Source organism: Sminthopsis crassicaudata, chromosome 5 (assembly GCF_048593235.1).
Source record: "Sminthopsis crassicaudata isolate SCR6 chromosome 5, ASM4859323v1, whole genome shotgun sequence".
NCBI lineage: Eukaryota > Metazoa > Chordata > Mammalia > Dasyuromorphia > Dasyuridae > Sminthopsis > Sminthopsis crassicaudata.
In genome coordinates this window covers 140,729,769-140,756,954 of record NC_133621.1, presented here as the reverse complement: position 1 = coordinate 140,756,954, position 27,186 = coordinate 140,729,769, and the positions used below count along the sequence as shown (strand labels likewise).

Below are 27,186 nucleotides of genomic sequence, written 5' to 3'. Positions count from 1 at the left end.
CTTTATCCCATAAAATTTATCTATTTTGAACATATCTACATAGGTACATAGAGCAGCTAAGTGACACAGTGGATAGAATCATCTTTGTGAGTTCAAAACTAGCCTCAGATACTTATTAGCTGCATGACCTTGGCTAAGCCACTTAATCCTGTTTGTCTCATCTATAAAATAAACTAAAGAAGGCAATGGCAAATTGCTCCAGTATCTTTGCCAAGAAAATTCCATTGTTAACAAAAAAGTTTACTAGGTCTCTTTGGTGGTTCAGTCAAATGAAAGACAACAGAGACTCTTGATGAGAAATTAAGTTGCTCAAATCCAAAATGCTTCAGAAATTTTCCTCTGTGTGTGTGTGTGTGTGTGTGTGTGTGTGTGTGTGTGTGTGTAATTCAATTTTAGAATAATGACAATACAATAAATGGCTGAACATACCTGTAATAGGGCTATTGTTTTCATCTCCTGGTATCCATGACAGCTGAACACTTCTTTCAAGAAGACTTGTCAACTCCAAATCAAAGGGTGGATTTGGACGATCTACAGGTCAAACACATCTATTATGATCAACTATCTTAGTACAGGGGACCCATCAATTATCCTCTCTAGTATTCAGAGAGGAATAGGATGGAAGGAAATCTTATAGACATAACACAATTCAGTCTTAAAATGGCATGCTGCTGAAATGAAATGGAAATAACTGGGGTTTTTAGGGATTCAAGGCACAGATGAAAAACTTTAATTGAATAATATTGCTGAGTTCCACTTGTTTGTTTCTCAAGTGAAGATAAATTATTTATAATTTTTAAAATGGAAATTGAAATTCATGGATCACCAATATTTTCCATTTATGAGTCTTCTCATAAACAAGAATGGATGTTTATAAAACTACATTTCTATCATAGAAAAAATGGATAAGAGCAATTTCTAGAAATGAAGTCTAATAAGCACAATGGAATTTACCAATCTCAGCATGCATATTTAAACCAGATGCTTAAAGTCATTGCCTAGTAACAGCAGTATGTTAGGGACTTGGGGAGGTACATTTACCCTTGTATGACATCAAAATACACTTTATTATAATCATTATATTGCAAAAATCTCTACTACTTGAATCCCTCAACTCCCAGGCAATAATATGCCAAATGGTCTTTTAGTGTTCCATAGAATTAGTGTGCCATCCTGAGTACCCACTTAAGGGAATGACTTTGACCTTGGGGTTAAAAAAGCCTCAAAGATATCTATTTATTTTTGTTTATTCATGCAGAAGCAGAAACAAAAGATGCCAACAAATTAAAGCCCCACTACCTTAACAAATGACTGAAATTAAAATCCAAGATATAATTATATACAAAATTAGATTTACTATTTAAGTGCTGAATGGAAAAGCGGTTTTGATAAATGGAAAATAATCTAGAAAGTAATGTCTAATTTCATTTCCAGGTGTCAGAAAAATCATGTCATAAATGCATTATTATTTGTCATTCTTTAGTGATTTATATCACATAAATGTAAATCAAGTTAACCCTGTATCAGAAATGCAAGAATGATGGCAATGAATCTCTTTTATGCTTTTTTTTTTTGGGGGGGGGGGGAGAAGGTATACTTTTCCAGAAACAGAAACCAGACATAACCTTCAAAGAACTGAAATGAAAAAATAATTTGTGGTATTACATATTTTAAATAGTTTTTTCACTCTACAAATATAAATGATAATCTTTTAAAATAATGTATCATTTTAAAATGTTCTTGTCACATTACATAAATTTTATCAATTGAATTGATTGTATGATCATCCATAAAAGTTCTAAAAATGAATAATGACATTTTGAGTAAAAGAAACTCCAATGTTAAAATGAAGAAACTATTTATGTTAGCAAATGACCAACAAAATAAAAATTTGATATGTTTCTCCCTAAGGATAAACAATCAATAAACATTTATTTGGAGATGTGAATTATGTTGAAGAGAAGACAGAAAAAGAAGATTTGAATTAGTTTACCGTAAACAGGAGCTGGAGTTGGAGAAGGAGCCAGAATGACATTAATATAAAAGAATTTTTTTTGAAAAATTAGTAATAGAAAGATATAAGATTTTACAAGCAGAAACTGCATACTATAGAAATTATAAAATGAAGTTTATCTATGGAAACATGACACTAATAATCACACAGCAGAAATTTAGGAAAAAAAATCCCTCCACCATCTCCTTATCTGCTCACTAAACTATTACTAAAGTAGTTACTTAGTCATTATTTGTTAGGCATTTATTTATATTTTAGATATAGTCTCAACAACAACAACAACAAAAATAACACAATTAGTTCTTAGTTGAATTAGTATACTATTCCTAACATAAAACTGAGGTAGATTCAGAGTTTTTTCATTCTTTGCTCAGAAACCTTATGTTTTATATTTATTGAATATTTGACTATATTCTTACCAACAACTCTAAGCACAGCACTTGCAGAAACGATGTCCAAAGATGTATTTGCTACACAAGTATAGGTTGCATCATCTTCATCACTTATGTTCATTATAACTAGATGATCATTATCGATACTGAACCTACAAATGGAACAGATTCAGAGTAACCCCAAAACTCATTCACCATACATATTTCTTTCTTTCTTTCTTTCTTTTTTTTTTTTTTGTGAGGTAATTGGGGTTAAGTGACTTGCCCAGGGTCACACAGCTAGGATGTATTAAGAGTCTGAGATCAGATTTGAACTCAGGTCCTTCTGACTTCAGGACTATCCACTACATCACCTAGCTGCCCCCCGCCATACATATTTCAATATTATTTATAGGTATCTTCTTCTATCTGCAGAAATACCTTGCTATAAAAAATGATGTTTTTATTTTATTGTAATACTGTCTTTTTTAGGGCAATCATTTTTGTATTTTTTTTGCATTACCTAGAACTATCATCTTGATTATGCAGTTCCAGAATATGGATCAATTTAAGAAACCCTGACACCCAAAAGTCAAAACCTACAAAACAGTTACATAAAATTCACCTTTTAAAGTTTATACCTAAGGCTTAATACAGTGTCTTAATGTGTAGTGGCACTACATGCCACTTAATTAACATGATTGATTAAGAATTTGTTATTTACTGTCTATTATGAGTGATAGTCAAGATGTGTATGCTCCCTAGAGAAAAAAAAAGTGAGAATAGAAAAGAAAACTTGGTTTATCGACAAGAGGGATGGAAATATAGCAACAACTAGTTTTCCCAAGAATTTGATCTAAGCATACTAAATATTTTTTTAGAATTTCTGTTTGGTTTGAAAACAAAGATATCTATATATTTGTACTTAAATTGTTTTGAAGTTAAATTTTATCAGACCTAACTAGGGTTGTTTTCTCTTTTTTTTGATACATTCAGATAATTTCTGTCTTTCATCACTATGTTTCTAACATAAAAATCTGAGAGAGGGGGAAGAAGATGAGAGAAGAGAGAGAGAGAGAGAGAGAGAGAGAGAGAGAGAGAGAGAGAAAGAGAGAGAGAGAGAGAGAGGAGGACACCCAGGCTTAAAAGTATTACAGAATTATATTGGAAGCTTATTAGCAAATTTCTCTACCTTTTGACTAAGAACAAATGTAAGTATCACTAGGTAACATTCAAGGAACAGATGTATATATTTTCTGCCATCGTCTAAAAAGGAGGTGACATTCTGTCCAGAAGAGGGCAATGGTATTCACAAAAAATGAAAAATGGTTTTTAAACAAACTATTTGGATAACTATAGCAAAGGAGAGCTTTACTCTCTACCCATAACTTGTCAAGAACACCAAAGCTGCCACCATGCCTTTTTAAATGTTAAGATCTAAAAAATTCCTGCTTGTTGTTCCACTGGTTTTAATTAAAACAAAATCAAACTAATCAACAAATAATAATAATTCTTATGATACACATACACACACACACACACACACACACACACACACACACACACACACACACACATATATATATATATATATATGTATATATATATATATATATATATAGTATAACATGAGACATCAGATCCTGGCTTATTGTTTTTTATTCTATGATATTAATGATAATGATAATAGCATTTATATAATTCTTTAAGATTTCCAAAGTGCTTTACAAATATTTAGACTTTTTATCCACACAACAACTCTGGGAGGTAGAAGCTCTTATGAACCTCATTTTGCAGAAGGAGAAACTGAGGCACACAGAGGTACTTGCTTAGAGTCAGATAGCTAAAAAGTATCTGAGCATGGATTTTAACTCAGTCTTCTTGAATTCAGAGGTGTAGCATTCTATCCATGTGGTCTGGATCAAAATAAAAAACCCTTTAGTAATTATTAGGATTATATCCCTGATTATAATGATCATAAAACATTTATGTAAAATTCTATGCTCTTGAGAGATACAAAGTAGATTAATATCCAGAACTTAAAGGTTCTACCCCTGCCCCAACTTAAACTTCAAAAAGACCCACAGATATAAAGATATAGACAAAGTGAGTATTTTTTGGTCAGTCTCTTACAAGACAACATATTTCAGAAGAGAAACAGAATAAATAGGACATAATAATATATACCATAATAAAATATTTATATATTCTTGGAATATCAACTTTTAAAGCAAAAAAATAAAATCATCATGTAAAAACTATAAAAAGTCAAGAATCAGTAGGTATTTTGAGTTCATGGGACAAAAGAGAACAGAAAATTAATCCGAAATTTGTGAGAAAAAAATCTTTTTGCAAATACCTTCCATCATTTGGCAGCTCACCATTATCCTTCAGCCATGTGAGAGTAGCTATTAAAGTTGGATCATGTTTCACTTTGCATTCAAAGGAAACTTTGCCACCTCTCTGTACAACTTTATATTCAGGATGTTTAATGATTCTGGTTGGCTCTGAAATTTATAAAGTTATTTTTAACCATTTGTTAAAGTAGAAAACTTGCTTGACATTACATACCACTTAAAAATCAAGTACATTTTACTTACCTTTTGATTTCTAGATGAACATCATTTTTTGCCATCCCTAATTTGTTTCTTACTACACACGTATATGTGCCTGCACTATCCTTCTGGGCCACGGGAATTTCCAAAGTTCCATTGTCATGAAATATGTATGTGTTCTCTTGGAGAACACTTCCTTTTGTTCCCTTAAACCTAGGTATCAAAATGAACATGAAGAAACAATATTCAACATTCATTTAAACTCAGACACATAAAGTTATTTTTTAAAGATCAAAGCAAATGTGTTAAATTTCATGTGCAATTGGGCACAATTATGATGCCTATGAACGTTCTTGCTTCTTTTACAAACAAGAAAGTCTATATATATACCTTTGGTAAAATTAAATAAGGTCTGGAAAAAGTTGAGTATATTAGACAGCTTGATTTTATACATATTTAGGTACATTTTAAAAAAAATAGTCACTGGCATATAAGTAAAAAAAAATTTTTTTAATGATTATAAGTTTGGCAAAATGAAAACTGCTCTCTGTGAAGTTATTCCCCCATAGTTCCTAAAAGAAAATGTTAATTCTATTTTAACATATAACTTCTTCTGCTAGCAACAAGGTAACTGAGAGATTCCAGTGATAATATAGAAAGGATGCTTGGGAAGATGTGGGTAGGGACTTATGTAAGGCAATATCAATGAAAGTAAGTGGTATATTGTATTCTTTCTGAACCTGGAAAGATAATATGGATAAGTGAAAAGGAGAACTGGAAAAGGAGGCCATATATGTGGCAGTGGTGTCATAATCATATTTACTGGGGAGACCACTATTCCCAATTCCTATTTATGTGTCAGACTTTTGTATCCCAGAATCTAGTTATTCCTTTCCTTTCTTAGATGCTCTTTCTGGAGCAACTGCTCTCACTTTCCTGTCTGCATTTATTTAGGCCAAAATATTCAGGAGAAAATGATGATAAGTCTTGATTAGGAGTATATGAGGGTATAAATGTAAATAGCTGAGGGAAAGAGTAGAAAGCATGTGAAAGAGTAAAAGATCACGGCCTCAGAATCTTAGAGATGAAAAGAATTTTAGAGTTTACTCTAGTCCAACTTCCCAAACATGAAGTACTGCCTTCAATGGTACTACATTACTCCTATAGCATCACTTATAAGGATTTACTTTCCCATAGGGCAGCTTGTTCCATTGTTGGACAGCTGTGGATAGTATGGTATAGTATTTTCCAGTAGGAAAAGCAATGGAACTAGAGTCGGCAGATTACCTTCTCCAATTAGTGCATTCTGTCCCAAGCATACATCATTTTCTCCCAATCATTATTCTGACTCTCTAGACTTTATCACCTCACCCCCAGGGAATACCTTCTCTCTAATTCTTCAAGTTGCCTTTTTTTTTTTTCATGAGTCATCATGGTCTGAGAATTTGTCCTTAGTGACCAACTTTTTGTTTAAATAATCATAAATCTGAATCTGGAAGCTAGGAGGCCATTTAATCCAACCCCTTCATTTTAAAGATGAGGAACCTGGAGCCAATGGAGGTTAATTCACTTGTCCAAGATCGCACAGAAAGTGAATATTAAGAGATAAGAGAGGAACTCAGGTTCTCTGACTACACAGCTGGTGGTCCTTCCATTGTACCAAAATGTCATCCCCCATGATAATGAGATTTGTTTCGATCTAGTTGGGTAGGTGCTCAAATAGCAGGTATAGTATGTATGCAAGAATTTATCTGAAGCCTGTCTAGCTTTTTCTTCAAAGTTTCAGTCAATTGGTTTAGCTTTTGGGAGTCCAAGATTATTTCCATGACATAATTAGGCATTAGAATAGGACACTTGTGAAGATAGTTAATATTTTTAAATGTACAGATTTTTGTTCAGAGGCTGTCCACAGAGAGCACTCCAATGAATGTGAAAGCTCACTGATGTGGTATTCTTTCCAGGAGAACTGTCACAACACATTCAGGTTTATCTGCCTATTTTATGTGATTTAATTTAGATATTCTAAATTTACCACAAGACATCTCCTCAGTATAATGTGGGTTTTCTTCTCCTTTTCTTGTCTCTGGGAAGAAATCAGTGGAACATGAGAACTATCCATTTGGTTATCTTTTGTTTTGACCATAAAGCTTATCCTTAAGCTTTTCTTATCTTATGCACAGTTTTGAGATAACATTGGGCATTAGTTTATACCTTTTACCTTTTTAATAACAGGACAACTTTTTTTTATAGGTGAAAATCTCTACAATCTATGAAAACTTTTGAAAGGTTAAGAATACCACATTTTGAGTTTTGTACTCAAAACATACTACATTAATATCATTAATTTGTTTATTTTTACAAGCTATTATCTATATATTATATTCTTTTTATTTTATGTTAAAGATTGATTTGTAGGTTAATGAAACATTGTTTTTTCATTTAAAAAAACTAATAAAAGAGGGGAAAAAGAAAAATGAAGGAAAACATATCTTAACTTTTTAAAAATAAGTACTGCTCCTTACCATTTGATGGTAGGAATGGGAGAACCAAAGAAAGCACAATCTAACATAGCAGGCCTATCTGTAATGACCTGATAGTGCAAATTGGCTTCAGTGAGTATCCGTGGTGGTTCGGCTAAAAATAGGAAAAAAAAAAAAAAAAAAAGACAAATTTAAGATTCAACACTTAGTCATCTATAGTAATCAATTTTTATTTTCTTGCCCAGCATCATGTTGAATCCTGCTATCTAAGAACTGACCCTGCTACAAGTTGAAATGTTAGCTTAGAAAATTACAGAATTCTAAATATATTCTGTGTTTATTAAGAAATTAGCAAAAGGGATGTTAAAAAAAAGACAAAATATCCTGGTATCCAACACTCATTAAGACTTGTGGCTTAATTATCTTTCCAAAGTTAAATGTTGAATTTTCTATTTCTAAAACACTTCTGAGAGTCATAAACCCTTTTGACAATTCTGATTAAGTCAATGAACCCCCTCCTTAAACAAATAAAATATATCGTATTACAAGGAATACACTTAAATAAAAGAGGTCATGGACTTCAGATTAGGAATCTCTACTGTGAAGTATCTCAGATACTGAAAACATTTCCTGTCTTTTGTTTTGGTTTTGAAAAGTGAAAATCAAACCTTGAGTAATTAAAGAAAAAAAATCTTCTACTATTATTAGACAACTTCTGGAGAAAAATGAGTAAGAATTTTTAAAAATTCCTTGTTGGGTACAATATTAGAAATAAGCTTATTGCTTTCCTGTAATGTCAGTTACAAAAGTATATGAAATGTAAATCTCAAAAAATACCTATATAATCACATTTCTTCTGTTGTTATATAAACATTTTACATAAATAAACAATATATATTTTGGAATATATTTCTGAACAAGGATATGATTCTCATTTTGCAGATGAAAAATTGAAAGTATGGAATAATTTAAATATTTGCCACATATGAGGGAAGAAATTATAGTAAAATCTGGATTTTAGAATTACTACTCAATCTTTAGAGAGGGCAGAAATGGGACTCCATTTATTCCACTTTACATCTGTCACTCTGCTTATTTTCAACTCCACAGAATAAGATATCCATTGCTGTCTCCCCAACCTCATTTTTCTACCTCTTTTTTTTGTGTCTTTTTAGATTGTAAACTCCTTGAGGGCAAGAATTGCCTTTTTGTTAATTGTTTCCCTGCCTTAGCATGATGCCTAGTACATAGTAGGCACTTAAATGTTTATTGAATAGGACTGATTTTAGGCAAATCACAACCTGTCTACTTAAGTTTCCTCAACTGTTAAAATGGGGACAATAGCAGCATCTATCCCTTAGTGCTATAGTAAGAATCAAATGAGATAATATTTATAAAGAGATTAGCACAGTCCAGCAAATAGTAATCACTATATAAATGCTATCCCCATACTTATGAAATATGAGGAAATATCTTACCCAAAACATTTACAAATGCATTAGCCAGCAAGTATCCATATTCATTTGAAGCATTGCATTGATAAACAGCACTGGAGCTTTCTTGAACATCAGAAAAGAGAATCGTATCACCATCTATTTTTCTGCTGGGATCATCAGGAGCCACTGTTTTGGTGTGGAAAAAAAAAAAGATTCTCCTTAAGCTTGACTTTGAAGAAATGAATAATGAGTTTATGAGAGTGGAAATATATAGTATCAAGTATTCATAAAATACAGACAGAACTTAAGTGTTGAAGGAATAAGACCACATGACATTTAGGTTTTTTTTTTTTAATTTAGGAGCTTATTCAGAGTCTAAATCCGATTTTTATTTTTTAAAGTTGGAAGAAATGACCTAACCACAACAAAAATCTACTTCATATTGTCGAAACAATATTCATCAGCAGGGCTAAGAAGTTTATTCATTTTCAAAACTTATTCAGTCTTAAGTGCATTATCCTTATAGGATTCAGTCTGAAGAATATTTATAATATGTATAATACTCAGAAAGGACAGTTCAGCTGAAATATATGTGGGTTTTAGATAAGCAGAGATTTCTTGTGTTCTGACACAAAAATCAAGCCAAGATCCCCCTATCTAGCACAGATAGTTTCCTTATCTTACAAATATCCAGATTGAATTCAGTGACCTCTAAATACTCTTCCATTCTAAGATGGTTACTATCACTGCTGAGCTTTGTCCTTTCATCAGGTTAATTTTGTGTCTCCATGCCCTACTTTTATTGTGTATAAGGGGAGAGGTCACCCTCTGGGTAACTCTACCAGGACCCAGTTCCTCTCTCTGGTCCTGAGTCTTTTGGGAGTAGTTGAGCAGGACATTGGAGTGATGTTTCAAGCAAGAAAATGAATCCAGGATGCAGAGTGCTGTGATTTTTCTTGTAAAAGTTGGGCATTATAGAATGGGGCAAGTGTGCTTTGTACTAGAAGACTTCCCTTTAGAATCACTTGTTTCATACATGTAGTTCTGCCCAAATCTACCTTTCCTTCCAAACACTGAGTTTTAAGTTATCATTGAGCTTCAACCTTTCCTGGCCCTAAAGAAAAGATGTGCCATGCTAAAGGATGTATTACAACATGTGGGAGTAGCCCTGCCCATTCTTTCCCTAATTGTGTCTCTTATACTATCTTGAGAATTCCTTCCTTCCAAATGTGAATGTATCACAAGACTCAGATACCAGTGTCCTTCTCTGAACCTCCCCCCACTTAAGTTTCTTAGTGGAAAAAGGTCCTAGATTTGGAGCCAGAAGTTCCAAGCTCCAGCTATGACTCTGTCAGTGACTCCTTGTGTGACTTTGGACGTGTTATTTCATTGATCTTAATTCCTTGCTTTATAATATAAGGGTGTCAGATAAAATGAACTCTGAGGTCATCTAAACCTGTTTTATTGATAGCAAGACAGCAAGATATATAAATCAAAGCAAAGTATAACTTAACAAATATAGAATCAGTGTAACTCTTGCCCAAATGTGCTTTTATAAGAAGATCTTCTTCTAAACAAAAATTAATACAATGGAATGAGAAACATTTTTATGCTTTAGAAATTTCTATATTCACAAAACTCTTAGTCCTTTAAAGATTCTAGCATGTTATTGCAGCCAAGGGTTAAATTTGGCTAAATTCCAGAATGATCTAAATCTGAAATGACCAAGGCTAAGGTGATAGGCTTGATACTGCATCTGATAGCTAAAGAGAACTTGTAACAGCTGTTTTTTTTTCTTTTTATTTTTCCTCTATAATCCTTGATAGCTAAGAGATATCACTACATTCTAAAGACTGATGTCTAGTCATTTGGATTAGTTTAGATACAAGGTGGGGGGGGTGGAAGGGGGATAATGAGGAAGAATTACAGCTATTCCAAAAGAACACCTAGAACTAAACGAGAATGCAGAATTGAACAAATTTCTTAAAGCTAACTCTGGCCCAGAGGCATAGTTGCAGTTAAACAGGTAAATATATTATTTTTTGAAAAATAATTATAAACAGCAGTTGGGAGACATGGAAGAGATGGCTGAGTGACATTTCGGGAGGAGAAAGAGAAGAATGATATCTTCATATCCCTGAGGAGTGGAAGAAGAATGAAAAGCAACTTAATGAAGATAATGTCCTATGTTCAGATGCTGGGTAGAACCCATGCATGCATATCAAGCCCATTCCCCATCCATACTTCTTAAGCAGACATAAGTAGCTCCACAAATTATTTGGATAACCTAAGTTTAAGCTACTCTCTGACCTCAGAAAGTCTCTGCTGGGTGAGGAGGTTGGTAAGGAACAACTGGGAACAATAAAGAAAGAATAGATTGGAATAAAATGTCTCTAAAACAATTGGGTTTTCAGCAAAATCTCTGAGTCATAAAAAGTGACTATTGAAATGGAATGAAACTGAATGGGCTCAATATTTCATGAAAATACATCAGTGTTATTCTCAAGTGTAAGCAATATTGTGCTATTGGACAGATCTTTCTGATAAGTGTCAAACCTTTGATCAAATAATTATATTATATTTTAAAATTTCTCCTGAAATGGGAGATGTTTAAATGAATTTCAAAAATGAGTATCCAGTATCTTTATATACTAATGATTAATTAGCTTATGAGAATTTAAATCAATTAGGTTATCCTCAGTTCTCATTGTAAATAGCTTTGGACCACTATATTGTGGATCAACTCAATTCCACCCCAGATATGATTTAAAAAAAAAAAAAAGAGAAGGGGAGAGAGAGAGAGAGAGAGAGAGAGAGAGAGAGAGAGAGAGAGAGAGAGAGAGAGAGAGAGAAGAGAGAGAGAAAGAAGAGAGAGAGAGAAATTGGTTTACTTCTACACTTACAATCTTTTATTATTTTCTTAACTTCAACACATCATTCATACTGTTTACTATGTAATATGTACCAAAACAAACCAAATGTTAGTCTTTCACCCTTTCTTTATTTCATCAAGTCCAAAGTGTTGTGGTCATATTGAAGTGGATTGTGGTCCCTTTAAGAAACTGTATTTCCTATTGATTTGTGATTTTTTTCTAATTCCCAACCCCTCTTAGCTTATGCATTATCAATCCAGGATGCCAGAACCTTTGATTCACAAATCCTGGTCAAAAGCCTTTGAATTCCAATAGGAGATCTGGCCCCCATCGGATCTGAGCCAACTTGGGCTGTCCCAGCCCCCATTTCCCAATCTCCACCAAGACAAGCAATATAATGAGCTTCCATCAACTAAGGTCTTTGCAGATGGACCTTGGCAGTTTTCTTTACTACCAGGTCTTTCTGCTCACTGGAATATTCTTTCCAGTGCCATCTTCTCTTTACCCTCACCTATTTCCTTAACCAGACTTTAACCTTACTTCCAATACCCATAATAAACCTCTTATATCAATCTAGGTTTTTGGGTCTGTAAATTCCTTTACAGAGAACTTGTGCCGCCAGAAGGGAGTCCCCAAAACTCCCTACCCTTGTGCTTAATCCCAAGGGATTACAGGGGAGCCAAACCTACCCTGAACCCTGAACCTGCCACTAGACCTCATTTAATTCCCTGACCACCAGGAACCCTAATTTATTTGGTTCCCCAAATCTAAATCTCATCAATATTTATACTATAAAAACTTCTAATGTTTTTAAGACATCTTACCCTGGACATTCAATATAGATTATAATTACTCAAGGGCAATTTAAACCTTTACTAAGAGAATCCCTTTCTGAGTTTCCTTCATTTAAAGGATCCTTCCATGGATAATATAAATTTTCTTTAAAAGGGCATTATTCTGCAATACATTCACAATCAATGACTAATTTCTGAAATTTTGTGAAATGCTTTACTTGATATAACAATAATAACAATATGAATGAAATCCTGATGATGGATGAGTGTATACAAACATATATATAGAATATATTCCTAGTCTTAACAGGTTATATAGGTATTATCAGGAAACTATAGAAATGAACATCAATGAGAGAGAGAGCAAGAACTGGTCAAGGAATAGATTTGCCACATCTTTTGTAAGCAATCAATATAAACCTAGAACAATTTTCAAGGGCCCTATGTATCTTGGCCTATGGCACTCACATACCTTTTTTCAATTAAAATGAGAATCCAGTTACATGTTAGAAAATCATAGAATCATAGAGTTGCAAAAAATATTGGGAGTTACCTAAACTAATAGATACTTGAATAGGACTCTCTTCTCTGATAATTCTGGCAAGTGATCAACTAGCCTGTACCTGAAGATACTTAGAAAAAGAACTGATTATATGATGCAGCAGTCCATTCCACTTTTGGTAGCCCCAGTTGTAAGAAATCTGCCCTGTTTCAACTTCAATGAGTTGTTCTTACTTCTGCCCTCCCTCTTAGGTAAAGCCTAAGTTTTCCATATGACTGCCCTTAAAATACTTAAAGACATTCTTTAATCCCCTGCCCCCAAATATCCAGTTTATTTTGCAGAATCTCAATTTCTTTATCTGTAAAATGAAGACATGAATTAGATGACTTCTAAGTAATCTCTACTCAATGCGTGATGGTAAATATTTAGCAACCAGCTGTCAGGAGAGGAAAAGGTAATGTGAATTCATATGAGAAGTTTCACTTGTAATATTTAATTTTCCCCAACACTTTCTTAAATCTGCACAATTAATAAGATAATAAATCAAGTCCTAGTTTGTAGTGTTAGCTGATATGCTCTCCTACCTGTCTGTACTTCTAAACATGATTCTTCCCAAAATGCTATTTCCAAAACTCAATACTCTAAGTATTTTATGAATAGAAAGGTGTTTATTATCTTCCTGACTTCTCTAATGTAACCATATTATCATATCTATAAAGAACCATGGAAGATTTTTGAGTCACTGATGGTTATTGGGGACAGATATAGTTAGACCTATTAACTCATATGATTATTTTGACAATTGTGTGACGTAAAGATGGGAAAGAGAAGGTAATACAATCTGGGAGGTCAGTTGGAAAGCTTTTGTAATAGACCATGTAAGAGGTGATAAAGGTCTGAAGTAGGATGGTGAACATGTGAGTGGAGAAGAGATAGATTGAGAATTACTAAGATGGGACTGAATCATACTTCTCTTCCCCAGTCCACTCCCCACTAAATCTCAGTAGTATTTATGAAGTAAAAGTTGCCTGTTTGCATTATGAAGTCTACTTCATTTTATTTATTAGCCATATTTCTGCATTTACACAGGGCATTTCAAACTACTAGATTTTTAAAATTTTGCTCTTAATAATTATTTGTTGTATTGAATAAGTCATTTTAAATTTAAAGGCATTCAGGATAAAGTCCATTCTTTCATTCATGTTTAAAACCATAGACACCCTTAACTCTCCTCTTGTCCTCATTCCTAACACCTCAGTTAGGTAACAAGTTCTGACAATTCCACCTTCATAATTCCTCTCATATTCCTCTCTTCCTCTCCTTTCAAAGTATAACTCTCCTTATTCTGGTCTTCCTCCTTCTTTTGGCCTCACATGCTTCTCCATACATGGAATGCACTCACTTTTATTTATTATTGTTGAAATTCTCTAAGGCCCAGCTTAGATGTTACATGCTGTTTCATGACAGTAAAGCACATTTTTCTGTGAGCTTTTTAGAATATATAAAGTACTTTCCTCACAACATCCTGTGATGTAAATAATGGAAATTTATTCTCATTTTTATATATAATTAAACAGGCACAGAATTCTAATATGATTTGCCCACACTCATAAATATATAGAAAAGATCAGAGTTAGAACTAGAATGGAGGTTTTACAATTTTGAATTCAATGATCTTTTTGCTACATTATGCTGCCTTCTAACACTCCCAAGATAAAATGATCTCCCCTTCAAAAATTTTTCTTTGGATGCTTTGTCTGGGTTTTCTCCTTTATTCTTGCCTCTCTATATATTCCTTTCATTCCCCTTAGAATGTAAGCTCCTTGAGGGCAAGAATTATGTAATATTTTTTCATTTTTGTTTCTACAGGGTCTAGTATAATGTACATTTTATATTTTTTTTTCAGTTTTAACACATTGTGACTCCATTTGGGGTTTCCTTGCCAAAAATACTATCTTGCCATTTCCTTTTCCAGATCATTTTATAGATAAGGAAATGGAGGCAAATAAGATAAACGGATTTGCCCAACATCACACAGCTAGTACTGAAGTCAGATTTGAATTCAGGAAGGTGAATTTTCCTGACTCCAGGCCTACAACTCTATCCACTGTGCCATCTTGTTGCCCATACATTTTGTATTAATGCTTGTTGAACTGAATCTCCTGACCTTCACAAAGTCTGCTGGCAAATAATTGCTGTCTCAGTTCATTTGTTACAAAAGGGAATTCGAGCAGTTTCCCTTGATTCAGTGCTTGAGCATTGTGTTTCAGAAATACCTTTTAAACTACATTGTGATTTACAGTAGCATGATTTCAGGAGTTTTAAAAAGCTAATGTCCATCCTTCAAGCCAAAGGGAAGCTCTGGATTTGAATTATGTTGCTTGGTGTTACATGCTGAGTGAGAGAAACACCACACTGAAGTACTCAAGTCTTATTTCCCCAACAAAGTGAGAAAGGAAGGTCAAGTGATAGATGGTCACTAAAGCCAGAAACTGTTCCTACATTTTAAAATCTTCATCTTGGATAGAAAACTTTTTTTTTAAAGAAAACACTTTAAAAGCTTTTATATGACCTTTTTCCTTATCCACTTATCAAAATGTCTGCGTTCTTTGTCAATTACTTAAAAGTCATCTTGCTGAAAATTCCCTATTTCATTTCAATCAACTGGTCTCAAGATATTCATGTTTGGCAAAATATTTCCCAGCAAAAAATATCTTCCAAAAAAGCAGTGAACAAGCTGATCTCTCCACGGGGGCACAAGCTTCATTTCCACTAAATCCAAGAAAACAGAAACAGCCACAGTGGCATAAGGAAGTCCAGTTGGAAGCTTTCCAAGGTTTGAAATCCACTTACTGTGTTACACCAGTGAAAATGTATGGCCTTATTAACTAACTACCTGCGGGCTACTGTGTTATATAGATCTTGCCAACAGCCCAAATCATGTGTCCCAAAGGGAGATTCTAGTGATCTAAGTCAAGTGTTTAATTCAAATGAACAATGGAGGGAAAAAGACTTCAAGAATAAAATCACTATATGCACTTCAGAGGTCCAGAGTCAAAGACCTAGGGGCAAGGTCAAGTCATTGGAGTATAATATTTTAAAGGAATATTTTAAAGGAATCCTTTTTCTTGTTTGGTGTAAAATCAACAAACCTTCATTAAAAATCTGTTTTCTCTCTGTCCCTGAACTTTATAATGCTGGCTAATCTTTGTCTAACACCACAATGATGGTATTTTTTAAGGGGTTGGGTAGAGACTGGGACAAATGAGAAAATTCCTGACTCCTCATACAAGTCAGGACTTTTTCTTCAATTCAGAGAGCTGCTCAGAAAACTAGAGATTAAATGAGTTGCCCATGTTAAAGTGCCAATATGTTTCAGAGGCAAGATTTGCACTCAGGACTTAAAAACAGGTCTTCCCAATTTCTAGGTAGGTTATATACTACACCAAGTAATAATAATATTTATATTTATAACATTAAAATTACCAAATGAATTATTTCATTTCCCCTTCATAATCCTAAAAGGAGGCAGGATTATTATTGTCGCAATTTTATAAATGAGGAATCTAAGGCCAAAAAAACAATTATAAGCCCTTGTCAGGCTTATACAGCTAAGTTGTGATCAGTCCAGATACTAGACTTAGGTCTCTTACCTTAGATAATTATCCGATGATTCCAACCACTAAGACATTTGGTAAAAGGGTTATCTCACTAAAAAAAGTATAAAGTGAAGTGCTTTACAAACTTTAAAACACTATGTAAATATTAGTTATTTCTCCTCTTCCTCCTCCTTTCTATTATTATTTATATCAGACATCTGGGCGATGAACTGTATTTTTTTTTTTACTTTATTATTAGACAGGCTAGAAGAGGATAGGCTACATAAAGGCTATTTAAGCCTTGCTGACTAATAACTGAGGAGGGCTCCTCCCCTGTGGAAGTTCCTGTTCACTCTTACTCTCACCACTCCTTTCACATGCTTGCCTAGCCCAAGTTTTAGCAAATAATCTATTTGGGACAGAGAAAAATTTCAGAATTTAGGAGATTCCACTTGAATTGCTTATACGGGACTTTTGGATGGGGATGTGGAAAAAGCATTCTCAGATGCCTTATAATGTCATTATACTTCATGAACCATCCTTTTTTTTTCTAAACGGCCTTACACTATAGATGAAAACTGCTTACATTAGAATAGACGTTTTTTTGATATCACCTGAGAGAAGGCATGGACTATTAAATCAAAAGGCAAGATTCTTTTCATTTTTTTTATTTTGCCTTTTCCTTCTGAAGTATTCTATGTTTAGAATTTCATTATTTGAGGGTGTCTTTGAGATACCGAGGCAGTGGATTTATCTCTTATGGATGGCTTGGTTCAAACACATTTCCTACTGATAGATTAGATGAAAGACTTCTTGCAGTCAGTTACTTTTGCTGATGTTAGCTCAATTGTGCCCTTTTAAAATGTTCAGGGAAATCTGTGCAGAATGCCTAAGTAGCTGCAAGGTAAGACCATGTTCCTGTGCTATATTCATCACACAGAGTCAAAATGTGGACTAACCAATAAACATTCCATTTGGTCTCCCTGACTGTTTTGTTTTCCTCACAGACCTCATCTTATTTCAAAGTGCCTCAAGGGTGGGAATACTTTCCTGATGGCTGATGCCTGAATGCTCTTCTCTATCCCTTTTTCAAATCTCATCTCCAGATAAAGATTGCCACTGATAATATTAAATTCAATTCTCTGGGTTCTTTGAAATTGAGACTCCTTCCAGATATGCAGAATTTGGGGGCAGCTAGGTGATACAATGAATAGAGCATTGGCTTTCATGTCAGGAAGATGAATGAAAATCCAGTCTCAGACACTTCACTAGCTGTGTGACCTTGGGCAAATTATTTAACCTGTTTGCCTCAGTCTCCTCATCTGTAAAATGAGAATAATAATAGTACCTTCCTCCCAGGGTTGTTGTGAGGATCAACTGAGATAACATTTGTAAAGTGCTTAGCACAGTGCCTTAAATACAGTAGCACACTATAAGTACTTGTTAAGGTGATGATGATGATGATGATGTACATCTTATCTTCTTTAAATTTTGCTACACAAAGACTCACGGGAAATATTTTAAAATGATCTCTTAAGTATAAAAGCAAAGGTTTTTCTCTTCCACTACTGATTATATTTTCCTTTTCCTTTCTAAAATGATTCTTCATTAGTGTCTTACTTGTGTCTGCTTCCCAAACCAGGAATTAGAAAACCTGGATTTAAGCCCCACATCATTTATTTGTTTACTTGCTATATGATTTTGAGCAAGTCACAACCTTTTTGGATTCATTTTCTTCATCTATAAAATAAAGACTGGATGATCTCTAGAGTGCCAACAGTTCTAAATCTAAGATCTCATGAGTCTAATATCTTTCACCACATTTAGTTATTCTCTGTCAAAATGCTGACTAGCAGATAACTGAAACTGTACTCCCAGGCTAGCAGCATGCTTCTTACTCTTTGTTATCACTATAGCTATAAAAGCACTGAAGCTGTCTTAAAGGTTCTACTGCTTATAAGCTTAAAACTCATGAAGCTAAAACTGTCCTTTCTCTTGTCAAATGGATGGCTAGACAGACAATCCTTTGATGAATATAGTAACATGATAATAAAGGAATAATGCTCCATATTCATCCAGATAAACCAATAAACTACTAGAACTTTTACTAGTTGGGGAAGCCAGGGGTAATAACTCCCTCAGGGTAATATCACCCTTAAATCTTAAATCTGGAGTTTGATGTCCCTGTGCTTCCCATTTCTCAGTCTAGACTATTCCACTACCTCCGGGATCTGATCCTCATAGCATCCCAGGACCTACCACAACCTCACTCCTAAGTAAACTTTCTAAAGAACAAGGTAGCTCCTCTTTAGTATGACTATACCCAACCTTTCTGCATTAAGTGAAAAATTCCCTTGTAATGATTCTGCAAACACTGTGGACAAATGTTAACTTCACAGGGAAAGAGGAGGTTGAGTGATTTGTTCAATATACACATGATAAGTTAAAATCATAACCACTTTTCAAATTATTAGGGAGATAATTTAATTAAAACTACTTCACTTGAACACAGTATAGTATTATTAAATAATTAGCCAATAAGTTTTTTTAATTTACCTAAAATCTCATAGTATATCAGATCTTATCCAATGATTCAGCAACCAAATGAATAAATTACATTTTGAAGAACATACACCAAAAAGCTGTTTAGAGATTATAGTAAACAGCTCTGTATTTTTCACTACTATATCAATGAACAAACAAACTCCAAATCATAGTGTTGGCTCAATTGATAAAGCAGAATAAGAAAATATTCTCCTGAAAGGAAGATTGGCCCTTAGCGAGTAATTAGTCACATTATCATTGCCATAGTCCCTTGTGAAGGCCAGTTAAATTCCATTATGTCTCTTCTTATTATTTTTAATATTATTAAACTAAAATCAGATTAAAAACAGTAAAAAATAAGAATTCAGAATAGCTTGATGACAGAAAGTAAAAGAGGAAGATATGAATCTCAGGTCTGTCTTATACTCATATAGGACAGGCATTTCTTTCTAATCTATTGACTGCCTCCATAATTTAGCATCCAGTTGGCAGCTCAAGCAAAGTCAGAGAAGAGTATCTGATTTACCATGTTCTAGAGAAGAGGTCAGTGGGGCAGGAAATGAGGGAGTAGGTATTTCTCTGAATTCTATTTTCCTTCAACCTTTGTCTTTTTTTTAATTAAAGCTTTTTATTTTCAAAATATATGCATAAATAATTTTCAACATTTACTCTTGGAAAACCTTGTGTTTTCAATTTTTCCCTCCTTTCCCCTCCCACTCCTCCAAAAAGCAAGTAATCCAATATATGTTCAACATGTTAAACAAAAATATGTTTAAAAAAAGAGGGGGGTAGCTAAGTGGCATGGCATGTTAGATAAAACACCTGCCCTGAAGTGAGAAGGACCTGAGTTCAAGTGTGGCCTCAGTGACTTCCTAGCTGTGTGACCCTGGGCAAACATTTAACCCCAATTACCTCAGCAAAAACAAAACAAAACAAAAAATGCACCATTCTTCTATACATATTTCCACAATTATGCTGCATAAGAAAAATCAGATCAAAAATGAAAAAAAAATAGAAAGAAAATGCAAGCAATTGACAACAAAAAGAGTGCAAATACTATATTGTGATTCACACTCAGTCCCCATATTCTGCTCTCTGAATTTCTCTCTCTATCACAAGATACTGGAACTGGCATGAAACATCTCACTGTTGAAAAGAGTCACACCCATCAGAATCAATTATCATATAATCTTGCCATTGCTATGTACGATGATCTCCAGGTTCCACTTAGTTCACTTAGCATCAATTCATGTAAGTCTCTTCAGGCCTCTCTAAAATCATCCTCCTGACCATTTCTTACAGAGCAATAATATTCCATTACATTCATATACCATAATGTATTCAGCCATTCTCCACCCGGTGGACATCCACTCACTTTCCAGTTTCTTGACACTACAAAAAGGGCTACTGTAGTGAGCTGTCGTCTCCAGAAGCTGCTGGATCGCTCTCTGGGAAGAGATCTGCTGTGTCTACTCAAATCTCTCCGACAGATTCTTCTTCCTGTAACGAACCGTTGTCTCCAGGCAGTTGCTGTTAACTCTTGTCCTTAGAAGTGACTTCCCTTCCTGCAGAGAGCCCCGTCAGGCCTGATGCAATTCAGAGTCTTCCTTCTTGAATCCTGGCTCTGAATCTCCTCCAGCTCTTATCCTTCTCCAGGCCGATCTGCTCTCTGCGCCCAGTGCTGTCTCTTTTTATCCTCCCAGAGAATGGGCGTGGGATAATGCAAGGGCTTCTGGGAAGAACCACCCCAGCCAATGAGCTTGCCCCCTCTATCAAGTCAACCTGAGTTCTCACCTTGTAATTGTCCAGAAAACCTGAATTCTCACCTTGTCACCATCCAGACAACCTTAGTTCTCACTTAGTAATCCTAACAGGCTACCACAAATATTTTTGCACATGTGGGTCCTTTTTCCTCCTTTAAGATTTCTTTGGGATATAAGCCCAGTAGAAACACTGCAGGACCAAAGGGTATGCACAGTTTGATAGCTCTTTGGGCATAGTTCCAAATTGCTCTCTAGAATGGTTGGATCACTTCACAACTCCACCAACAATATATTAGTGTCTAGTTTTCCCACATCTCCTCCAACAAGTCATTATCTTTTCCTTTTATCTTAGCCAATCTGACAGGTGTGTAGTGGTATTTTAGAGTTGTCTTAATTTGCATTTCTTTGATCAATAGTAATTTGGAACACCCTTTCATATGACTAGAAATGGTTTCAATTATTTCATCTGAAAATTGTGCATTTCCTTTGACCATTTATCAATTGGAGAATGGCTTGAACTATTATAAATTTGGGTTAATTCTCTATATATCTTAGAAATGAGGCCTTTATCAGAACCTTTGAATGTAAAATTTTTTCCCAGTTTATCTCTTCCCTTCTAATCTTGTCGGCATTATCATCCTTTGTAATAAGAAAAAAAATTTTAGATGCTATCTGGGCTAGCCTCTTTTCGTCTCTCCATTGACTCTTGCAAGATACTACCTTACTTTTTTTTTTAAAAAATGTTTTGCATAAGTTTCAAGATGTTTACAGATAGATTCTTATTCATCCTACAAAATAACCTTGCAAAGTAGACAGAGCAGATATCTGATATTCCTTCTGAGTAGGAGGAAATAGGGGTACAGAGAAACTAAGTGCCTTGTTCAAACTTGGGTGGTTATTAGGAAAAAAGAGCAGAGCTTACAATAGAAAAATCCCTATACCCTGTCCAGATCTTGGAACTCCTTTTTTTTTCTAAGTTTCTCTATATATTCTAAGGTCATGATTTGCTCCTACCATCTTTCATTCAGATAGCTTTCAGAAACAGATATCCAAACCTCATGGCTATTTTGAAGATGAATAATATTTAAATTTATTATTTTAAATAACTATTTAAAACACCAAAGGGGTATTACCTAAAGAACCTCTGGCTCCACCAGTTTGGATGTTTTATAAGTAATTGATCAGTGTAAATAAAGTATATACATGTTCAGGCACTTATTTCCTCCCTAGTCTGGGGATGGATGGCATTAAAGGGATATTAGATGTCTCAAATGTTGTGCCATCAGAAATCAAACTCTAGGCAGTCTTATCAAGCTAAAATGACTTAATGCCAGAACTTTTCAAAGATTCTCCAGACTAATTTTTTTCTTCTTCTAAAACTGACAGTATTAGGTTCTGTATCTTGAATAAGTTTCTTTGAGTTTATATTCAGAACATTCAGAGCATCTAGGTAGAAATGTCCTATAGTAGCTGTAAATGTGGGAAAGGTCAGGGCTGGAGATATTGATTTGGAAGTCATGGGCACAGAGAAAATAATTGAGGCCATGTACATAATTGTGATTTCCAAAATAGATAACATAGGGAGAAAAGGGAAGACCAATAATAGAGTCAAGGCTTCACACTTACTTTGGCAGCTGGAGGATGAAGATGAATTAGTAAGGAACACCGAGATGACAAGATCAACAGAGAGGAGGATAACCAGTAAATTGGAGTGTCATGGAAACCAAGGTAGAAGACAGTAGGTTAACAGTGTCAAATGCTTTAGAGATGGGGAGGACTGAGAAAAGATAATTAGATTTGGCAATTTCTCGGTGGTAGTGACTTTGAAAGGAGCAATTTTACTGGAGAAGTAGGGATAACAGCCAGATTTCAAGGGACTGAGGTTGAAAATAGAGACAATTAGTACAATTAAATTAGCATATTCCTTTTAGATCTTTAAGAAGGAATAGGAGAGAAAAAATGATAACTTGAGATAAGAAGTAAAAAGAAAGATTGTTAAAAATTTTAAGGGTAAAGAAAGAATAGGGAGAAAGATACTGTGGCATAATGGACAAGAGGGCTGGCTTTAAAGCCAGAAAGAGTTGAGTTCAATTTTATACTTCTAAGTCATTTAGACTGGATGATCCTGGCCAGTCCCTGAACTTTTCAGTCTTCTAGGCCATAGTTTCTTAGCTGGGTCACAACCCCATATAAAATTGCATAACTGAATGTGAAGGGAGGTCACAAAATTATGATTTATTATCAGTAAATGTTTGATTTATACACCTATTTTATATATCAATATACTTGGAGTCATGTAAAAATTTCATTGATAGGAAGGGGTCTTGAGTGGAAAAAAAATGTAAGAAGTCCTGCTCTAACAACTCTCTAATTCTACAAATTTCAGAGAAGGTGCCAATTTGCACTGTCAGAGGGGTTTCTTATCAGGAATTTCTTTATATGAATAAAGTCACATATATTCCCTATTCTTACTTTTTCCAAATTCATATATTTATCCTAGGAAAGACTTGAACATGCTTGTAGTCTGATGAAAAGGAGTCAACTCAATAAACACTTATTAAGCCAGGCACTAAGCCATTATTAAGCCAGGCACTATGCTAAGCATTAGGGATACAAAAAGAGGCAAAACTGTCCCTACCTTTATGGAGTTTATATAGTAATGGGTAGGGCAAAGGAAGGGAGACACAACCTGTAAATTTACATAAAGCTGTAAATAAACAGAATAAATTGGAAATAAGAGAAGGAAGACTGTAGAATTAAGAGGGGTTGGGAAAGGCCTCTTGTAGGAAATAGGATGTAACTAGGACTGAAAGAACCAGGGAACTAAGTACTCTGAGTGGAGGAGGGAGAACATGCTAGGCAGGGAGATGGCCTGAGAGAATGCCCAAAGTCAAATGATGGAGTGCTTTATTTGTGGAAGAGGAAGGAAACCAATGCTATTGACTGAAGAGTGTATATTTAGGATCAAAGTGTGAGAAGACTGGAAAGGTAGGAACCAGGGTAGAGGAAGAGATAAAATGACTGAAGGATCCTGGTCACAAAGGAGGTAGGAAGGGATGGTATCAAGGAAATAGATAGAATGCTCAGCTCATTTAACAATCATCAGAACACACTGTAGGGTCATGGATTTACATCCAGTTAGGATTTTGAAGGCCACTAAATCCAACCTGTTTTTACAGACCAGGAAACATTAGGAGGGAGGTTCAATGAATTGCTTAATGGCATATAGGCAACAAGTTGCAGGACTGAATTTGATTTAGGGCTGAATTTGAACTCTGTTTTTCTTAATTCAAATCTAGTTCTCTTTCAATGATATTATATAGCAATATTTAAAAGTGTTTTTTTCTGACATGAATCCACATAAGGAATGAATCTACTGAACATAGGGGATGAAGTGAAGGTGAAAAATAAAAGCAAAAAAACAAAAAACAAAAAAAAGCACTCAAAATGTTCAAAAAAAGGGGATTTATATAAATGTCTGGATAATTTAGTTCCCAAAACATAGATCCATTGGGTCCATTCCTGCTTATTCAATCTATTCTTTTTTCTGCTTGTAATATTAAAGAGCAATTTAATTTCTAATATTATAAGACTTTCTAAGAATCTTTCCTAAGTTTCTTCAAATGAACACATAAGACCTTTTGCAAACAAATGCCTATGATCCTTGGAAATGAAAGAAGTTGATATTCATGTGCCTAGAGGCACATGAAAAAGGAAATATTAACAATCCCCCCATCAATACATATATCTATAGCATAAAAACATAATTGCCATATATTCTAATTGTAATCATGCCCTAAGTACTTAATAAAGCTCATGTTGCGATTGTATATGCATAATCTATATCAAATTGTTATCATCTTGGGGGATGACAGAGAAAAGGAAAGAGCGAAAAAATTTGGAACTAAAAAAAAAATAAAACAAATGTGGGGCAATAAGATGGTGCAATGAATAGAGCAACAGCCCTATAGTCATGAGGACCTGAGTTCAAACCCAGCCTCAGACTTAACACTTCCTACCTTTGTGACTCTGGACAAATCATTTAACCCTACTTGCCTCAGAATAAAAAAATAAATATTAAAAATTGCTTTTGCATGCAATGATTAAAATATTATTTAAAAGAAACAAGTTCATATTAGGGAATTTTTTAGTCCATTAAATTTTATGTCTTACCTGAGTTGCTTTATTAGTTTTGAGGCATTTTTATCATCACATATAAAACATAATCAAAGCAAACCAAAAGAACTTACTTTCTATTGGAACACCATTTGTTAACCAGCTAATTTTGGGTTTGGGATTTCCATTAGCTCTGCAGATCAAAGTCCCATCTTCCCCAGGGGACAGCACAAGGTTTTTAGGCGCTGTGATCCAATATGGGGCCGCTTTATTGAGGACAAAAATAAAGATCTGAATCAAATAAGCATTATAATACAGTGGTAAGAAAATGATGTAACTCTTTATCTCAAATTAATATGCTACACATGCATACTGAAACCCTCCACTAAGTCCTATTCAGAGGTCAAAGTGTACCATAGAGATGACACTGGGTTGTGGAAGGTTTTGCCAACTGAATAAAACCTCTGGAACGGTCTAGCACAGGAGAAATGCTTTGAGTATAAGCCCCATAACGATCTGTAGCTTTGGTCCATCATTCAAAGATTATCCAAGGAATTATAAAGATGCTTATTGTTATAATGTTGACCATTAAGTGATTAACTAATATTTTTGGTTACATTAACTCAAAGAAACTATCTGCCAAGGTAGAAGCTATTTGAAGCATGTATGGATAGGGGAATGTCCATATTTCTGAAACAGGTGAAATATTGATATACATTCTAAGAAATTTGTTTGGTCAGGCTTCTATTTTTAAGAAGTTGAGGTAATTAATACTTATATTCTACTTCAGATTAACACTCTGGTGATCTGAAAGAATATCTAAAGAGTAATTCTAATAATTTTTTGTTCTCAATGTCATTCCATTCATTTGACATTAATAGTAATTGGGGATTAAAAGCAGAACTTATTTATTTATGTGTCATAGGACAAGAAAAGGTATATAAGGGTCTAATAATTTTAATTTTGATCTGTAGTTCCTTTTAAAATCAGTGACTCATTATTATTTTGATTTAAGCTCTATTGCCAAAGAGCATTTCTAAGTAAGATACTGTTTTGTGCCATTTTAAAGCTTTACTTAAGCACAACTTAAAATGGACTAAGACTGTATGTGCCAAAAATATATAAAACCATTGGTTTCATTAAAGTTGATATTTAATTTAGTACCTCCAATCTAAGACGAAATATTTCAAACAATAGTGTACCTTTGACTGTGACTGAAATGGTATGTTCAACAAAGCCTAAAGGATTTCTTGCTGTACATTTGTATTTTCCAGAGTCTGCTTCTGAAACATGATTAATATTCAAAGTTTTCCTAAAGTTTGTGTAAGATGTCCGATTGATAGGTAGCTCTCCATCTTCTTTTGTCCAGTTAATAGAGGGAGTAGGCCTAACATGAAGAAAAAAAGATATTGATGTTGTAAAAACACATGTGCCTTCAATTTCATACATCATTTAAATGGTTTATCATGAGATAGACTTTATAAGTTCCTAACTTATTGTACAAATGCTCAAATTTCACTTTTAGAATTTGTGGTGACCTCATATAATCATTATTTTGTTTACTCTGTCAATATTCTGATTATTTACTTAAAGAAATGACAAAACCATATTGCATAAGAGAATTCCAGGATGATGCAAATTGATCTCTGATCAATGAATAGGTCTTTGAAATTTCTGCAAGATGTTAAGTCAAAGTAACAGTGACAAAAAGTCATACTCATTTGTAATCTTCCATCAGTTGGAGCCATCAATCTACGATGAACTAATTGAAATAAACACCTCTTCTACATATATTTCTATGATCAATTCAACTCAACAAATGCAAGGTAATAAAAATACAAAAACAAAAGAGTAATCTGAGGAAATACAATAATAAATGAACACAGACAAGAAAATGTGAGATATTTTATCATATCAAATGGAATCTTTGTCTTCTTATCAACTTTCACTCACTTTTTTTACTTAATCCTGAAACACACATATGTATACATATACATTATGTAGGTATAATTATCTACTCATTCCCCTCTGCCCTTCTACTTCCTTCCCCCCTTTGAAGTTTGGAGCAGGAATTTGGGCTGATTTCTAATTCTAGTATTTGTTCCTAATTTTATTTATGGAACTTAATTATATTAGTTT

At 34.1% G+C, this 27,186-nt stretch overlaps 1 protein-coding gene across 23 annotated transcripts in view; it reads right to left on the bottom strand.

Annotated features, from left to right (window-relative positions):
• NRCAM (neuronal cell adhesion molecule) overlaps positions 1–27,186 on the bottom strand; it is a 321,288-nt gene that overhangs the window by 43,038 nt on the left and 251,064 nt on the right. For all 23 annotated transcript variants that reach the window (XM_074268305.1, XM_074268307.1, XM_074268309.1 and 20 more), the window contains 8 exons: positions 26,250–26,434; positions 25,182–25,313; positions 8,899–9,042; positions 7,463–7,574; positions 4,989–5,153; positions 4,745–4,894; positions 2,434–2,558; positions 430–531 (listed from right to left, as the gene is read on the bottom strand). In XM_074268305.1, the coding sequence (XP_074124406.1) occupies positions 430–531; positions 2,434–2,558; positions 4,745–4,894; positions 4,989–5,153; positions 7,463–7,574; positions 8,899–9,042; positions 25,182–25,313; positions 26,250–26,434 (1,115 nt within the window). The remainder of the gene's footprint in view (positions 1–429; positions 532–2,433; positions 2,559–4,744; positions 4,895–4,988; positions 5,154–7,462; positions 7,575–8,898; positions 9,043–25,181; positions 25,314–26,249; positions 26,435–27,186) is intronic.